This window comes from Parasteatoda tepidariorum, chromosome 8 (genome assembly GCF_043381705.1).
Source record: "Parasteatoda tepidariorum isolate YZ-2023 chromosome 8, CAS_Ptep_4.0, whole genome shotgun sequence".
In the NCBI taxonomy this organism is placed as follows: domain Eukaryota; kingdom Metazoa; phylum Arthropoda; class Arachnida; order Araneae; family Theridiidae; genus Parasteatoda; species Parasteatoda tepidariorum.
The window spans coordinates 22,817,495-22,833,980 of record NC_092211.1 but is presented as its reverse complement, the minus strand read 5'-3'; the positions used below and the strand labels follow the sequence as shown (position 1 = coordinate 22,833,980).

General features: G+C 31.3%; 1 protein-coding gene across 2 annotated transcripts in view; it reads right to left on the bottom strand.

Moving 5' to 3' along the window:
* LOC107438038 (uncharacterized) overlaps nt 1–10,525 on the bottom strand; it is a 46,581-nt gene extending 36,056 nt beyond the window's left edge. The window contains exons 1-3 of one of the 2 annotated variants that reach the window (XM_016050196.3): nt 10,161–10,525; nt 2,471–7,187; nt 1,064–1,117 (exon numbers count right to left, since the gene is read on the bottom strand). In XM_016050196.3, coding sequence (XP_015905682.2) covers nt 1,064–1,117; nt 2,471–6,998 — 4,582 coding nt within the window. In that variant the 5' untranslated portion in view covers nt 6,999–7,187; nt 10,161–10,525. Of the gene's footprint in view, nt 1–1,063; nt 1,118–2,470; nt 7,188–10,156 lie in introns of both variants that reach the window. The other variant, XM_016050197.3, reaches the window with a different exon arrangement.
* Nucleotides 10,526–16,486: the final 5,961 nt, after the last annotated feature.

Sequence of the window (16,486 nt, the reverse complement as noted above, 5' to 3'; positions counted from 1 at the left end):
TTAAGATAAGAACTCATTACTTACTACTGTTAAATGTATTCTTAACATTCTTTTTTGTCAGAAAAATTATTAAAACTCAGAAAATTAAGAACTTTTTAAAAAGTTTCACTTTTGAAATTTTAATTTTGTAATTAAATAATTTTCAAATTTTAAATTAAAAATGAAAAAAATATTAACAAATTTTCTTTTTTAAACTTTCTATATTTAAAAAAAAATTTAACAACTTGATGTATTTTTTGTAATATTTTAAATATCTTGATGCCAACAATAAGGCTTTCACAAATCTAAATAATTAATAATAGCAGCATAATTAATAATAACATATACTTCATTATTCGGCTAGGCCGAATATTCGGCAAAAGGGCTGAATAGGCCGAATACCGAATAGTGGCCGAATATTCGTTACATCCCTAAAAATAATCCTACAAACAAAAAATATCTATTAAAACATGAAATCATTGACATTATTAAAAATATCCATTTAAAGTAAGTAAACAATTAACAGCATAATAAATAACAGCACACATTCTTTCAATTTATTAAAATATTTCGGTTAATAAGTTCAGCAACTTGAGAAAAGACATCCTCAGAAATAAATATTTAGACAACCACCATATTAGAGATAAAACCAGTTAAACCACCCTCCACAGAAAAAAAGTAAAAAAATATTATTTGATGTTTTCCCACATTTTATTAAGAAAATAATAGGATACAATAAGAATTAAGAATACAATAAGAAAATAAGGATACAATAAGAAGTAAAAATTATAAACTAAATTTTAAAAAAATCTCTTTTGTACACATAATGTTTATTTGTCTGTGTTATTTTCTTAATTTCATTCTTATGTGATATTTAAATTACACAGATAAAATTAAATATTGTTGAAGTATACCTAAACTTTTTACAATTAAATTCCAATAAGTACAGTAGCTGAAATAGTCACTTAACAATTGAGTAGAGATTTTTAACATACAAATGACATAAATTTAAAAAAATAATAAAAATAAATAATATTCAATTATGAATTGAAAAGGTATTTAAAAATTTTTAAACCAAACTTACCATTTGCACTTGCATTTTTCATGATGTAAATTGCAGAGCCATCTTTGATAATATCTAACAGAATAGAAGTTGTTTCAAAATTTAAACAAATCAAAAGGAAATATATATATAAAAAAAAGAAGAAGACAAAGCTTGCCAAAACAAACAATTTTCACAAGATGGCACCTCAAAGCAAAATTCAAACCTCAACAAAGGGCAGGCTTAGCAAAACTTAGAAATACAATAAAAGCCAATAATAAGGGATGAAAGTTTTCATTACCAAAATGTTTAGAACAAATGCTCAAATAAGCAAACACCAGTTACAGAACAGGGTTCACATCAACAATGAAGTAAATCATGCAAAAATGCAAGATTTCTGTCACTTCACTATCACCTTCAGTTGTGGTGCTAATATGGAAAAAAATATCCTCTTGGCATTTCATAACCGTTGTTGAACAGCGGACAGAATGCTCAGTTTATGACTATCAATGTTCAACTCTGTATCCTTGTAATTTTGATCCAAATCCAGAAGACAAGGAACTCCTGGATCAAGTATTGGGAGAAATTTGCCTTCATGGAAGACTTCTTGATGGTACTAACTCGCATTTTAGATACATGGAGAGGAAAACCACAAAAACCTTCCACAGTCAGCCTGACGGCAAAGGGACTCTAACCCATGATCCGTCTATCACTGAAGATATTTTATATTAGCACTGTGTGGTTGGTGCAAGTTTTTTGATGTCCCCAGAGAGAGAGAAAAGAAAATTAAAGAAGTCAGATCATGAGATATGGCAGGCCAAAAGATAGGATCGATAGGCCAAAAGATAGGATCAGTCACTCCCTTTTCTTGAAAAGGCAATGCCCAGGCATGGTACTTTCACATGACTATTTTTTTTTCTTCTCAGACTCAAATAATTTCCACACTATATGGTGAAAATTGCTTGTTTTAGCAAATTATTTAACCTTTACAATTCTGACCACTAGTGTTGTTACATCCTATATAAACATTAACCCCAGAAGCAGAAAGTGCCTAAGACTGTGACGTACGTCGCAGAACAAACGAAGTCCTGCAGAACAATTTGTATCTTGAATAAGTGACAGTGTTTTCCTGCGAAAATAATTTATCAATAATTCATCGTCATCAACAAAATTTTACACTTCAAAAGTGATTGAAAAAGTAGCAAATCAAGAATGTTTGCCTTAGTTTAAAAAATAATGTAGAATATCTGTGTATGATCCTGTATTTTAATAAATGAAAATATAGTATTTTAACGTAAAGCTGACTTTTTTTCGCTGTGAAATGCTTGCAGAACATTTGTATAAATTAATAAGTCCTGTTGCAGAACATTTGAAAATATTCTGCTTCTAGGACATTAACTTAGACTTCACTAAAAATATAATACTCACATACAGGTAAAATATACATACCACTTGGGCTTGCATCATAGAGCCTTCGATTTAAATGTTTATTAGCAAATGTTTTTAGTGCAGTTTTCCCAGTACTTGATGAGTTCAGTAGCTTCTGACCACTAATAGATTTCATAGCAGCTGTGAATGGTTTTAAATAAGTTTTTTTTGCCGCATGGAGATTTGGAGTAGATTCCATTTCAGAGGGAAGTATTAAATTTGAATCAGTTACAGCTGTTGCAGTCTCCTCCTGACTAGTTATACTATTTTCTTCTTCATGAAAAGAATTTTTACTATTCTCATTTGTGCTTAAATCACAATTTATATTGTCCTCAATCTGTAATTCTTGCTCACTTTGGCATGAATTATTCAACTCTAAATCTAACTGGATATCTTTACTAACTTTGTGGTTCTGAACCATATCAAATGATGTAGTAACATATTCATTCAAGATGTTTGGTACAGCTTGGGGTGAATGAATATCAGACGCATTCAAAGTCTCTAACAATGGTATTTTACTGAACTCTGTGTTTTTTATTTCATTATTAACTAAAGACCTATCAGATGCTTCATTTTTTAGGAGGACTTCGGAAACATTTACTTGAGAAACACTTTCAGTCATATTTAAGTCTAAATTGCAATCAATTGGATTAACAGCTGTTTCATTTTCGAGGACTGATATTGGTTCTTCACCTATTTTAAAATCTGTGTCCTCTGCAAATATTAAATTACATAACATCTGTAATTTATCATTAACTACTTCAGTTGGGTTATTCCCAATATCTATGTTGCCTTCTTGATTTTGTTCAGAAGTTACAGCAGGTGCATTTTCAGTGCTTTCCTTAGATAACCCGTCCTTGTCTTCCCTGCTTGTCTCATTAGAATGTAAAAGTACCATATTAATGTCTGGCATGTCAAGTTTATATTCCATAGACAACTCGTCTTTGTTATCCCCGTCCATCTGATTACAAAGTGGATGTACAATATTAATGTCCAGCATGTCACTGTTACCTTCCATAAACAAACTGCTTTTGTTAACACTAGACATCTCATTCGAATGTATATGTACCATATTAGAGTCTGGCATATCAATTTCACCTTCCATAGATAAATTCTCATTGTTATTCCTATTTGTCTGATTAGAATTCAAATGTACCACATTAATATCTGGCATGTCATGTTTTTCAGTTTGTTTAGAGCTCTCAGACTCTTCTTTTTTCAGTATTTTACTACTTTTTCTTGAAGACTGTGAACTATTTTCATCTGACGATAAAATGGAAAAAGTAGATTTCCGTTTCTTATTGATTAGAGGAAGATTGCGGGTGTTAGAAATTAAATCAGCTGCTGTAAATATACAAGATGAAGGAAAACTCTTCTTTGCTTTTGCCTTACCAACTGGAGGAAATGACTTTCTAGATTTTTGAGGTTTTGACACAGAACTTAAATTGTTAAAACTGTCACTTTCTTGAGATTTCAATTTAATGTCACTACTTTCAGAAGGAAACTGCCCATCTTTTTCAACACCACTTAAGTTAGAACAGCAAGATAAAACATTTTGAGAATTGTCTAAATCAGAAAGTATTTCATCAACTGCACTGTTATGATTGTCATTATTGTGATTAAGTGCGGAGGTATCTGAATCAGTTTTTTTTAATGAACCTGACAATTCCTTATCAACAGAATTGAAAAAAGAATGAAAATTAATGGAAGTACTAGGACTGCATTTTCTATCAAAATATTCACATGATGATTTGGTATTGATGTTTTTCGTAGTCCCAGACGGTTTCAGGTTAGCTCTACAATTTGCTTTCTGTAAATCATCAGTCACTTTCGTTATTTTGATCTGTTTTGAAACAGCAAGACTATTTTCAGGACTAAGAGAAGATATACTTAAAGATTTATGATTGGTATTTACAGATATACTCTTATTTGATACATTATCAATGAATTTAACATCATCACTTAAAATTTCTTCTTCTGCTTTAAAACTTGAAGTTTCACTAAATAAAGGAATATTCTGACTAACATTACTGTCATTAGCAAGACTGTCAATCTTGTTATCACTTAAAAAGCTATTACTCACAATGTCTTTGGACATAGTAGCATTAGAAACTTCAGAGACGCTTAGAACTGAAGCAACATCAGTACATTTTAACTTCCTGATTTCCTTTGAAAAAGATAAAATTTTCTCAGCTTCAGTTTCATTAGGTTTAATGATATTTGTTTCCTCTAATATGGAACTGGAATCAGAAAAAGAACAATGAATATTATTTATCTCAAAGTTATTAAAATTAGTATGATGTGAAGTTAAATTTTCAAAAATAGTCAATTTTTTATCTGAATTAGCATTTACAAGAGTCAGGTTCGGTAACTCAACTTGCGACATAGAGTTTGAAGCAGTTACTTTATTGGAATTTAAAATATCAGAAACAATCGAAAAATTTAGCTGTTTTACATTAGGACTAACTGCTTTAATATCAGAGTCCAAACACACTTTATTTTCTTCAATGTGATGAGATTTTCCACCATTAAAAATAACAGAAGATTTTGAATCAGAATCAAAACTATGTTTCGATTCCGTAACAGGATAATGTGATGCTTTTGAGCATTCATCATCAGCTGATTCTTTTAAAATAGCATTATTAAACGAATTTGATTCAGATACATCAATAGACTGAAAACTAGAGTCATAATTAGTTTCAACAACATGAGCTGAAGATACTGAGTTGGAGAATTCTGCTGAGCAGGAAGTACTTATAACATTTGTTACTGAAGATTTAGAGTTAGCATTTATTTCATTATGTGTTTCAAATTCATCCAAAGATCTCAGTTTATTACTAATGAAAGAAGTGTTAATTGATGATAAATCTGCAGAGTCATTTAAATGATTAATAATGAGACTAATTTCTTTATTAGCTTTTAAAATTTCACCTGAAGCTATCTCACTTGGTATTACAGATAGCTGATTATTTAAACTATTTTTAGATGCCATTTCCTCAGATAAAGAATTTGAGACAAATTCAATTTCAGAATTAGCAAGAGTAAATTGATTAGCAATAACTGCTCCAGGATTATCATCGGAAATAAATTTTATTTCCCCAGAATCAGATATCCTTAAAGATTCATTTGAAACCATGTCTTCAGAGACATTTGCAACTTCTAAATTTGTTTTGAAATTACTGTTGTTAGAAGATGAGGATACAGAAACATAAGATTCCACATTAGATGGTGCAGATTTCAAATGACTTGAACATTTTTCACTAGAATTCACATTAGTGGGGACGATAGTATCAAGTACGGAAGAAGAAACTGGAAAACTAAAATTTTCAGCTGTTGAATTCATAACATTGGAACAATTAAAGTCTGGATTTAAGTTAATAGTAGCCGTGTTAGTTGTATCAACTGAGGAAGTACATACAGGGTAACTTAAACAAACACTATGAGTAAGTAAATTTACTTCTACATCAGTTGCCACATTGTTTTTATCATTTTTAAAGTTGGTGTTTGAATTCACATTTAATTTGTCTGATTCTTCAATAGTTACAATAGGTAATTCCACTTCTATAGCTGCAATAGGGGTCATCACACTCAAATGATTACCATCTAAATTTGTTCCATGAACAGTGGGTGCAGTTAAATCGGCAGAAGCGGTAGAAACTGGGAAACTTAATGATTGAGGAGATTTTTTTTCATGAGTAGGATGGACTAGTAATGAAGATAAATCAATATTGCAAAGTAAATCAGTAACTGAAACAGGTGCAGTATTAGATGAAATGACAGATGAAGCTCCAGAAATATCTTTAGTATAAGATTTTTCTTTTGAGTTTTTTGAAGTGATTAATTCTTCACTATTAATAAATAATGAAGTTCTTTCAGTTCTGTGTTTTTCCTCTTCTTTGAGCAAGTCATTATTTTTATAGTCAGTATCCTGAAATGCCCAAGCCTTATCAGTTTCACACTTATTGTCCACTAGAGAGTTTGGAGAGTAAGTCTCAGGGCAAAAAGTATCAGAATCGACTTTTTTTTGTTTGCTAGGCTTTAACTTTTGAGACTCTTTTTCAAATCTTCTTTTCCTTTTGGCAGCAATATATTCTACCCGCTCTTCATCAGTAACAAAAAATTTGTTAACAAAACCACCCGCTGTATAACTGAATTCAGATGATGATGTAGATGGTGGTCGCTTTGTAATTCTGGAAGGATAATAAAAATCCAAAGTTGAATTAGTTTCCTCCAAAAAGCCATCTTTGTTAGAAAGCAATTCCAGGGAACTTTTTGTAAGAGGTAAATCCTTAACATGTAAACCATTGAACTGAGAGGATTCAGGTGAATTTGGAGTTTTAGAAATGCTTTGCATGTTAAAAATATCACAAGTGCTTGCATTTTTATTCTTAGAAAACATTACCAGATTTCCTTCATGCATATTATCTTCAATTGATTTATTACACAATGCAACATCTTTCAGTTCAGTAATATTATGGTCCCCATTGTCTAATATATTATCATACTTTTCTTGCTGAGAATATTTAGATGGGTTTATGTTTTGATTCATTGATGGAACACATATGTTTATATCCAAAAAGAAATGGTATTTTCTTTTAGAAAATCAAGCAATAAGTTCTCTTTTAACAAGAAGTGATAAAATAATTGATAGAACAAAAAGCATTTACAATTAACTTCAACAAGTGTTTACTTCAGCAATTGAGAGCCAACAACAAAAGGAAGGAGACACAAGTTTAACCTATAATAAAATGAAAAAGTAATAAATTAGTTTATTTATTGACAAAATATTATTAAAAAGTACATGCAAACTAAAAGATGACAGCAATTTGTGGAACAATACACTAATCCCATGATTCTTTTACCACATTTATCATCCCCATTTTTTCACAACTGCAGTTTTTAAAATAAATTTTCTGATAAAAATATAATTATTCTAAAAAGTATAATGAATTTATCAAAGACTATCTTCTACTATTGTAAGCTACTTTTATATTACCTTTAAACTAGTCACATGACTTATGACACTATTAAAATGTTATTACTGGCAGAAAGTTTATCACTGTGACATAAAAAATTAACAAACTGTTCATGTTTCAAAAAACAAATTTTAAATGGACTTAAACTTGTCTTCTATATATATACACATTAATATTTTCATGACACTTAATGAAAAAAAAACATAATTTTTGTTTCATTTTTTTTTTAAACAAAACAAATTACATAGTTTAAAATTTAAACCACTGGCAGTTCAGCAAATGGCATAATTTGAAGAATGTTTCCCCCCCTACACACTATTTCCTTACCTAATAAAATAGAAAAACTGGTTTTGCTATGCGGAGAAAACTGCAGGTTAAAATGTGACTTTTTAACAAGCAGTACTGTCAGTGGGTTAAGGAAAAATGCAAATGAAATCTTTATCTGTTTCAAAGATGCTCAGATAGACATGAAACTTTTTTGTCTCTATGTCACAAATATTTGTCATAAGTTTTGTTTTTTAGATGAAGCTTTGTTTAGTTGAACTTTTAAGTTGAAACGTGTTTCAAAAAAAAAAAAAAACATATTTATATTTATATACTATATTTAAAAAAAAAAAAAATTTGATGTGCAAATTATTCAAAATTTTGCAAGCTTAAATCAGAGTTTAAAATCTTTTGTAAGAAAAATATAAAAATTTACACTTCTTACAAATCTTTCAAAAATCCGAATTTGTCAGCGAATCAGTCTGAGGGAAATTATTATTATAAAAATTCCGTTTAATCTAACATACATGCTACAAAATTTGCAAACATAAGGTCCTTCAATATTATACATAAAAACTTTATGTTGTTTAAAGTTTAACTGAATTTTATGCAATGATACCAAAAAAATTGAAAAAATCCTCACACAGTAAAGCTTGCATTTAAGTAACAGATTATTATTATTTACTATTGTTCGTTGCAACGTTCTATTAATTCAGCGTTTTTAATTTTTATCGGGAACAAGTGTAGAAAGTTTGAAAAAGGAGTCTCAGCAATTTCCAACATTCATCATGTTTTTTTCTTAAAATTAAAAAGGAAATTTAAATTAAAAATAATCAACAAATGCTGTAATAATCTGCAGCACATGCCGCCTTGTTGAAGTGCTTCTGCTACAGGGTAAATAGATAAAAGCAAAGTGTTTCCAAGAAAAAGAAGATGTTTTTTGCATTTAATATCTAATGCAACCATAAATGGGAAACCTTTTTCATAAAGTTTGTTCACCTTGAACCCTTGTAATGAATCCTTCTGTGACAAAATCCTTGTATTTAAGTAAGCAAAAACTAGCGTAAAGCACAAAATGCAAATTCTAGCTGTGGTGTTTTAACAGCGGAGATTTGATTGTCGCTATCAAACTCAGAGTTAATAATTTAGGATTTCACATTATGTAATTCTAATAAAATATTCATTCAAATAGACATGTGTCACATACAATTTAAATAGTGATAATTAATCAGAAATCACCCCTCAAATGGATTATGTCAGAATAGACTCTAATTACTAGTTACTTCTGGGGGTAAAGCTAGTTCTATTTCTATAGGCTATTTTTGCTAGTTATTATGTTATTACAATTTATGAAATCAATTAGACTGTAACAATTCAGCAACCTCGATTCATGGATACATTTTTCTGGATTGCTGTGCTGATGCGAACTTAGCATAGCATTTGCTTATAAGTAGTATACAAATTGTTTTAGCAAATTAACATGTTTTTTATTAATAATTTTGCGTAAACTATTAAAATAGAAAGAAAGCTTATATATTGCAAGGTAATGTAGGTTAAAACTGTAAGTAATATTCCTGATGTCTCTTATATGAACATGAACAATTCTTTCACAACAATAAACAACAGTCAACAAATGATCACATGCTAGCCATATAACAAGAGAGTAGACATGATACAATACATCCAAAGTTTTGCTGAAGGAAAGATTGCAATGCCCTTGACTTTAAAAATCACTATCCACTAAAATTAATCAGTTTTACAAAAACTGCACACAGTAACTTTTTGCATTAAATTTGCACACAGCTCTACTTTTGTATGATTTTCTCCTTAGCTACTTAAATTGTTAAGTTCCAAACTTTGCATTAAATCTGCGCATAGCTCTACTTTTGTATGATTTTCTCCTTAGCTACTTAAATTGTTAAGCTCCAAACTTTGCATTAAATTAGCACATAGCTCTACTTTTGTATGATTTCCTCCTTAGCTACTTACATTGTTAAGCTCCAAACTTTAAACTCATTTAATGCTGACCAGTTATTTACTTTTCCCAATTTTTTCATAAAATGTCAGAGGTGCATTTACAAAAGAAAATTCCAGATTGTACACTTTACCATGCATAAATAGTAAGATAATAAAACCTAAAGAAAACTAAAAATACACCAGAAGATATCTGATAATTTAAACTTTTGAAGTTCTAGTGGTTGTTCGATTATTAAATAAGATTTAGAATTAAAATATTCATAACATAGATATTGCGATTCTATTTATCGGTCCCAGCTGGTTCGAGATACAAAAATTGCTTAGTTGAACAAAATTGTTTGATATATGTTACAAACATTACGATGAGCAAATGAAATAATATCTTCCTATGTAAATAGAGCTAGCACCCAAAAATGGATACATAATCAGAATATAACGTCATGATTAAGAAGAACAACGAATGATATTATTTTTATAGTATACCATGTACCTACTACATATTTAGATGATCCCAAATATGTTAGAAAATAACATGAAGTTACAAGATGCGAATTCTGCCAATATTTCAATACAGTAAAACATTAAATTTCAGCTATACTAGTAGATTTCACAAAGTATATGATTTCTCTTGACATTAAACTGTAAATATATAATGTCTGATCAAAAGGAAAGAAATGGATAAGCGTTTTTATGATGTAAACAAAGTCTAGTTGACTTTATATTTTGTTTTTAAATAAGTCGCCATTAGCCTTGAAAACTGATAATCGATGAAGATTAAATTATCATCATTCAAGTAATAATATTTAGATATTCTTCATCTTTACTTGTAGCTTTGTTTGCGTTAAATTAGAATGCTTAAAGCACTGTTTTCACTGAGAAGAATTTGCACACTTCCGATTACGGTCGAGAAGAAAAAATGAGAACCTGATTGGTGAAAAATATTTTCCCACAAATTCCATCAATCAGGTACAATTGATCCGAAGACATGCCTGTGGCATCAGCCAGATTAACTGTAACTGTGTACTAACTGTTTAGTTTTAGTTTCAGTTTGNAAAAAATGAGAACCTGATTGGTGAAAAATATTTTCCCACAAATTCCATCAATCAGGTACAATTTTTTTTGGGGGGGAGGGGGGGGATATTGATCATTAATGCGTAAAACGCAATTAGTGAGAAGGGTGCTTAAAAACTGTTATTAGCAGACTGGTAACAATTGTTACCAGTCTGCTAATCGAGATTTCTGTACAGAGACATAGAGAGATTCTGTACATCGAGATTTCTGTAGTAGTAGTTTATTTGCGTCACACTTAAGCCGCACAATGGTATTTTGTCGATTATATAGAAACATCCCTGAGATTGATCCGAAGACATGCCCTCACAATTTTGATCCTCTCTCTGTAGGATGATGTCGGGCTCGTTTTGGCAGCTCAACGGCCAAAGGCAGGGTTGTCAAACTCAAAAGCTAACTTGGGCCAGCTAAACAATGCTTAACTTTAGGTGGGCCGCAAAAAAAATCAATGTTCATAGAAACAAATATTTTTATTTTGAATAATACATTGTAATAAACATATATAAAGTTAAATTATTGTTTACGTCCTGATACTTGACATCTCTTCTCTGCTACTATCTTTACTATTTTGGGAAGGAATTTTATTGGCCGAGACTACTTTCAAAATTGACCCAACGTGAACGTTATTAATACAGTTTCGGACAGGAGATTTATTTCTATTCTTAACAGAAAATAATTGTTCTCACTGATAAGTACTTAATTAAAATAATTCTATAATACTAAATAATTTCATATGCGAATTTTCGAGTATTTTCAAACTTTGCGGTAAATATTCGTAAAACTCAAGCCCACCCACTTTAATGAATTTTGCCTTCAAATTTGAGTCGAACTGATTCTCAATCACTTCCATTTGCATATAACTGGGTACTGAGTCTATATTTATTGAAAAAAATCGAAGAAAACAAACAAAATTTGTCTTCCAAAGAATTAATGTCTTTAAACCTTGTTTCAAAATCTGTTCTAATGCAGTATCATCTAAACTAGATTTGTTCTTGCTGCACGTTGAGAAGTGCGTTAAATCTTCATTTTTCAGTTGCCTTTCCCAAAGAAATAGTTTATATTTGAGTACTTTAATTATGTCAAACATGTTTGTAATGATCTGATCCTTGTCTTGTAACAATAAATTTAAATCGGATAAGTGTTGGGTTATACCAACCGTAAAAGATAAATCTTACAACCAATCGGAGAACAAGCTCGTATCTTGAAATTTAGTATGTAAAAACTTACATTTTTCTTCTTTCGAATCCCAGAATTGTTTGAGAACCTTGGGGCAAGATAACCAACTTACCTCGCTGTAGTAGGATAAACTTGAATATGCACTGTCCCGCAGTGGACTGATCTTTAAGACACGGTTCCCAGAAGATCACCGAAGTCAAGCATCACTGGTTACGGTCAGTGTGTGGGTGGGTGACCACTTAGATCAGTCTGCGTAGGGACCGAGGGTGTGCGGTATTGGTCCTCGTTAAACTGTGCTACCGTAAAGTGCTCGACTTCGCGCGCAGGTCGTCGGGCTACCGAAGCGGGGTGCCATCCCCTCCGCAGAGGACCAAAATTGCGATGGCAAGTCTTCGGATCATCCTCCAGGATGTTTCCCAGACCAATAGCCCATTGTGCAGCTCTAGTGCGACGCAAATTAACAACAGCAACAACAACAACAACGATATGTACTATCTAGTTGATAGCTTAATGTGAAACGGTCTCCATTTCAGCCAATTAGAATTTTACATTTTCGCTCGTACAATTTAAAATAATCCGTATAGTTTATAAATAAAGTATATTATAATTTTATATGCTGGTTTCACTTCTAATTCACATTTCCAAATTATTTTTACTTTGCCTCGGATATATTGACTGGGCCACAAAAGTATTCACCTCGTGCCACATGTGTCCCGCGGGCCGCGAGTTTGACACCCCTGGCCTAAGGCAACACCTTCTAGAAAAGAGAAGGCCTCGACGCGTGGAGCCCTTCTCAACGTAACGACATAATTTGGGCAGTGGGTGAAAATTAGAAAGATATCACTTTGGGCTACTTAGCTGCGCAGAGAGGGAAAATACGAAAGATATTAATACGTTTGGACTAATAAAGATTCAAATTTGGACTCGTTTAGACGTTTGGACTAATAAAGAATGAATAGTATAGACGTATGAACAAATAAAGAATCAATAAGTAGAAAAAATGAATCTACACTATTATAAGCAAAATATCCGTTATTTGCAGATGAGATACTCAAAAATGTTTCCTAGGAATCGTGAGATGTAGAGTACATTGATTTCTTTCATGAACGATGAACAATTAATGCGAATAGAAAGTCAAAACAGCCTATCAATTCAAGACATGGTAAAGTGATTAGCAAAATGATCTTGCTATAGAGCAATGCGACGCCTCCTCATAAAGCCACAGTAACACAACAAAAGTTACAGGTATTACACTGAAAGACAGTTGAACGTCCTCCATATAGCTTGGATTTGACACGTTCAGAATACTATTTGTTAAGGCCCCTTATAGATGCCTTAAAGGGAGAAAGATTTTCTTGCAATGATGAGATGGAAGATTTTGTGCGCAATTGGTTCACTAAGCGGTCTACACGAGGTAACACACGTAACAAAAAGTTACGCATGTTACTGCTACGTGTGTTAGAGGTACTTATGCACTTTATTTATTTATTATTTTTTTAAAATGAAAAAGTGAAATTATGTCCGCACATTTTTCAGAACCGCCGCACAACTTCAACGCCAAAATCACAAATAAAGAATTATAAGATTCAGGCTTTTTTGTAAAATTAGGTCCGTATAAGCATTAATCAGAATAATAAGAAGATAATTTTGAAACTTCTGGTTGTTGTTTTCCTATATTTCTATTTGTCATATGTTCATGTTTAAGTAAAATATTTCAACTGCATATGTCAAATTATTCTAATATGCATAAGTCCAAAATAGTGTCATTATCTGGAGCTAAAAGAATAAAAAGTCGGCAGAAAAAGAAAAATGCATCGGATCCTGCATTTCAAAGGCAAGAAAATAAAAGAATTGAATTCTTACAGAAAAACAATTAAATAAAACGTGTGTTTTTTAGAAGAAGCAGCATAGGGTCAAAGCAGCAAAAAAGGTGCGAAAATGCAAACGCAGGATAAAAGAATAGAAGAGGAACATAAGTTGAATAATGATAACAGCATATTGAATTTTAAAACACTAAAAAATAAGCTCTATTCAAGACCTCAATCATTAAGAAAAGTAGTTCGCAAATCGTTTAAAAGTTATCCTATTTTGCTGAGAAAGAAAATTGCTTTAGTATTTGTGTTAGCAAAAAGAGTTAGACTTGAACTTTCAAAACAGATTGATAATGATGCAAAACATTCATCACTAAGTATTTCATAGGAACTTAAATTACTAATAAATGAGCTTTTCTTCAGAATTGTGATTGTTCATACTATACTTTGATTGAAACAAGAGTTGGTTGTCTGGATTAGGAGAACAAAAACTTTTAATAAAGCGAAAGAACTATCTAACAATGTTTCTAAGAGAAGCTTAAGCTGCCGAGAGGCTCGACCAAAAAATGCATTGCTACTGTAAGATACCACTTAGAATCAATGCAAATATCATGAAAATTTTATTCGTTTTCTGAAAGGATAAAATCAGGTCTATGACAATACGTGGTGATGGTAAAAATATTTATGTAAATCAAATGAAAGAAATCTTGGATCTAATTGATGGAAGGGTGCATGTGATGTTTACAAAAATGGCTCATTGTTTGTTATAGGTTTCTAGCTGTCTTCTTTTGTATTTTGGTAATGTTGGGAACACGACGGCAATTGTATCATACAAAATATGATGGTAAATGTGCTGGAGGAACTTTTTGAAATTACTCTTGAAAATTGGACTAACACATTCAATAACACAGAAGAGTTAAAAGAATCCAAGCTGATGCTTTCCGAACGGACATATCTAGCAGTAAAATCCGGGTAGTTCAAGTTGACATTGCAATGGCATATTTGAGGGGAATTATAAATCGACTATGTCAACCTTCATCTATCAAAAGGTACCTCGTGATAGAATCAAGTTAACATGTCTTATATACTAGCGAATTGGTATTTAATAATTATAGTGGTAGTTACGCCACATTGCTCCCCTTCCAGAATTTTATCTATGATAGAATTCGATGAACAGATACCACTAGTTGATTCATGCTGTTTATTTAATTATATTAATTTCGTTCATTATATTTTTTCTTCATTTTTTTGTTTACAGCATTTTGCTCATTTTTTTCATTTTCGTTTTTTAACCGGGGGACTTTATTTACTTCACCTGATTTATTATTTTGTTTTTTTTAAATAGCTTTTCGCTTATTATTTCTCTCTTTTTTTCCCTTAATTTTTTGTTTATTGACCGGGAGACTTTATTTACGTCACCGGATTTTTTTAACAGTATATTTTTAAGCAAATCAACCGTTTAATGTGGATTATCCATGAATGTTGGCAAGTTCATATCACGTCCGGCTGACCAATGAGGGGAATTATAAATCTACTATGTCAACCTTCATCTATCAAAAGGTACAGAATAGGTACAAAAGGTACAAAAGGTACGTGATAGAATCAAGTTAACATGTCTTAGATACTAGTGAATTGGTATTTAATATTTATAGTGGTAGTTACGCCACATATTCTTGAGTAAATATCAGAGCAAATTTCAATCAGCATTATATTATCGAGTCTCTGTTTAATTATTTACAGCAGCCGTTTCCTTATACGATACTTCTCCTTCATTCACAATATTCTCTGATACAAAGGACGAAAGCAAAAATTGTGTCTGTTCTTTTATTTCAAGATTAATTGAGAAGCTGTTTCAAAATGATTTTACTTCAGAAGATGAACTAACAGAAATCCTCTTTAGTGATGAGCGAAGCTCAAGATTTGAAAATAAATATATGGTTGGATTCTTAATGGATTAAAAAAGTAGGGGGGATTAAAAAAGGATTAAAAAAGTAGGGGGTTGGATTAAAAAAGTAGGGGAGACAGTGAAACGGGTTTTCAATTTGACAGCTTTGAATTATTACCCTCGCGGAGGGAGACTGGAGGTGCACTATATTTTTGTTTCCACACTTACTGTAGGCTAGAACGGAAAAGAGCGGGCCTCTATATTTTGGTGGTCAAGGTTGGATTATTTCGTCTTTCGTCAATCAAACTATAAAAAAGAAATTTATTTTTAAATACATTACTATATTACTTGACAAAAATGTTTTGTATGGGAGACGTGTGCAGTGCAAAATCCTAAGTGCGCAGCAAAAGGCAAAACCAATTTAACAACAGTGTTGTTATACAAAAAAAGTTAAGTTGTTATTCAGTGTTGTTTGCATAACTAACCAATCAACTCATGCCTGCTTAATACAATAGTATTACATATTGCCAAAATGAAATAAAGATATTAATTGAAAATATCAATCCATGGCAACGGTAATACAAAGCATAAAATCTATGCACAAGTATCACTAGATACTTGTATAACATGCAAAGTCAGTCCGTTTATGTCCCCTCCTGATGTATTGTAGTCAGTTGAACAGCTATAACTGAAATTAGAACGAGATGTGCTCGATCTCGGACACATTATTGACGCAAATGTACATACTTGTAAACTTGAACTACAATATTTGCAGAAAATAATTGGAAAAGATGCCTATTTTATGTTACCTGACAGAAATGATTTTGAGGAAATAGATGAGCCAACAATTTGCTATGTTTTGCTCACTAAACCAGTATAA